The 2,500-nt window shown below is 31.2% G+C and overlaps 2 protein-coding genes across 2 annotated transcripts in view; both read right to left on the bottom strand.

Moving 5' to 3' along the window:
* pycr1b (pyrroline-5-carboxylate reductase 1b) overlaps window positions 1–1,404 on the bottom strand; it is an 8,200-nt gene extending 6,796 nt beyond the window's left edge. The window contains exons 1-2 of the mRNA XM_056241789.1: window positions 1,297–1,404; window positions 769–851 (exon numbers count right to left, since the gene is read on the bottom strand). Coding sequence (XP_056097764.1) covers window positions 769–835 — 67 coding nt within the window. The 5' untranslated portion in view covers window positions 836–851; window positions 1,297–1,404. The remainder of the gene's footprint in view (window positions 1–768; window positions 852–1,296) is intronic.
* tmc6b (transmembrane channel-like 6b) overlaps window positions 1–2,500 on the bottom strand; it is a 119,525-nt gene that overhangs the window by 5,608 nt on the left and 111,417 nt on the right. The gene's annotated exons all lie outside the window — the stretch shown is intronic.

The raw sequence follows: 2,500 nt of genomic DNA, 5'->3' as shown, positions 1-2,500 counted from the left end.
ACGAATAAAAATGACAAATGCATGCAACTCAATTTCTAAATGAAAACATAAACATTTTTTTTAAATGGACCACAGGGGAAAAAAATTCATTTATATTTGAGTTTTTAAAAAAAAACTTGTTGTTCGGTCGTAATTTGAAGACTTTCAAATCTTTCAGATCTTACTAGAACCAAGATTATTACAGTTATTTAAAATTAGTTTTGTTAATTGAAATAAAATAATATAATAAATGTGCTGCTAACCAAAAATTAGAAACATTGCCTTTAAGCTGATGCACTAAAATCACAAACTGGAAATAAATAAACAAATCAATAAAACTGAAATAATAAAAGATAAATTAAACTTAAGTAGTAATGTGAAAAAACTAATAAAAATCAAAAATGCACATAACAAAAATTCTAAAAACAACATTAATGTACAGTATATATATATATATATATATATATATATATATATATATATATAAAGTTGTTATTTAGATTCCTGTATATTTCTACTGCTGTATTATATTGCATTATTTACATTTCTGTTTCTTATATTATTGTTATATTTAATTTCTACTGTGTAATTCCTATGTAAGTCTGCACTATCATGTACTGTGTTCTGCACTGGAAGCTCCGGTCACCATGACAAATTACTTGTGTGTGTAAACATACTCGCCAATAAAGCTCATTCTGATTCTGATATATAGATATATGTGTAAACAATTGGACCAGTCGAGAGACTAAAGTTCATTAGTGTGTGTGTGTGTGTGTGTGTGTGTGTTACCCGCGGCTGTGAAGCCCTTGACCAGGGCATGTGCCAGCTGACCCGCTCCAATGAAGCCCACACTCATCCTGATGATCACACACCTGCACACACACACATCAGATCAGTTATACATCTGTCACACACTTTCATCTAAACCAACCTGCATTGCATTCAAAACAATCACTGAAGATGAAAGCATTGATCTACAGCTTGAGCTATAATATTCAGAAGCTGTAGGACAATAATACATTACAGAAAAAACACTGTAAAATAACAGTAATTTAATTTCAATCACAGATATTTTAATTATAGTAGCAAGGATTATACAGTGGTACATTGCAACATCAAACCCATTTTTATGATTGTGTCAAATTCTAGAACTAAAGTATTATTGTTGTCATACACCATAGCATAAAACATATAGATATGATGTTATTGTTGATCAGTCCATATGAATAATCATTCCTTATCCTGCAGCCTGATACATCATCATTATTATGATTCTATAAATATTTCATCATCTCAGGAAATTGAAGATTGTCTCACCTCCACCGTTATTCACCGTGAAATGAAGATTCGGGTCTAGTTTATCAAGCGGCGAGTAAAAACACTGACTGATGTCAACGTGGCGTCATTCCCTCCATGTGCAGCGGCACCGCGCTCTGACTGACACGCGCGGGAACCAATGAGACACGAGAGGCTGTCGCGTCAGACCAATCAGCGCTCGGGGTGAGGTGTGGGCGGGGTTTGTAACTGTGCGCTCTCATTGCATCAGTTCCTGTAGAATAAACGCTGAATATGGATCAGTGTTTGTGTTTACAGACACACTTCACATAACTCCACATAACTTCATACTTTATACTTGACATATGTGCAAATGCTAAATACACTGCACAAAATACGGTTTGCATTTTGCATGCTTTTTTATAATTGTTTTTATATAAAATTTACATATAATTCCACTGGAACCAGGTTTCATTTTTGTTAACTAAACCGTAAACTATTAAAAACATGTTTGTTAATTGAAGTAAAATAACATATTAAATATTATACGGAAAACTTAAACTAAAATTAAAAATTTTGACTTGACAATAACCTGAAATAAGTTTGAGCTGAAGCACTTAAAACTGGAAATAAATAAAAACTAAAACTGAACTAAAACTAAAATAAATGAAACCTAAATGGTAATATTTAAAAAAAAAAAACAGCAACAAATCAAAACAACTAACACAATTTCTAAAAATTAAACTGAAATAAAAATTAAATTAAAAAAAGCTAATTCAAATTATGAATGAAAACTATAATACGCTATATGAATAATACTAAAAAATAACTAGTGCTGTCAAATCGATTAATCGCATAATATAGGTTAATAAATAAATAGTGTGTGTATATAAACTTTTATGTTAGATGCAATTAATCTCGATTAAACGATTTGAAAGCACTAAAAATAACACTAACTGAAATTTATATGTATAGATTTGAGCAACAAAACAGGATACTTGTTTTAATCGCATTAAAATTAGGACTAAATTATGATTGGAATTCCATGAGCATTCCTTTAGGATTCTTTGACACTCCGGTTACATGTGAACGTCAAAGTCCTATTTCTGTCAGACGAATCCCTCATATCAGAATCCACCGTCGGCTTAAGATGGATTATCAAGAATGTTTGTCTTCAGATACTTGAAATTCCCTCTTTCTCATGAATTAAATATAAAGGAATTCAGGGTTTTGTTCCCAGTACCAC

This window comes from Rhinichthys klamathensis, unplaced genomic scaffold (assembly GCF_029890125.1).
Source record: "Rhinichthys klamathensis goyatoka isolate OS25496 unplaced genomic scaffold, OSU_Roscu_1.1 h1tg000672l_1, whole genome shotgun sequence".
In the NCBI taxonomy this organism is placed as follows: domain Eukaryota; kingdom Metazoa; phylum Chordata; class Actinopteri; order Cypriniformes; family Leuciscidae; genus Rhinichthys; species Rhinichthys klamathensis.
This window is presented reverse-complemented; position numbering and strand designations above follow the sequence as displayed.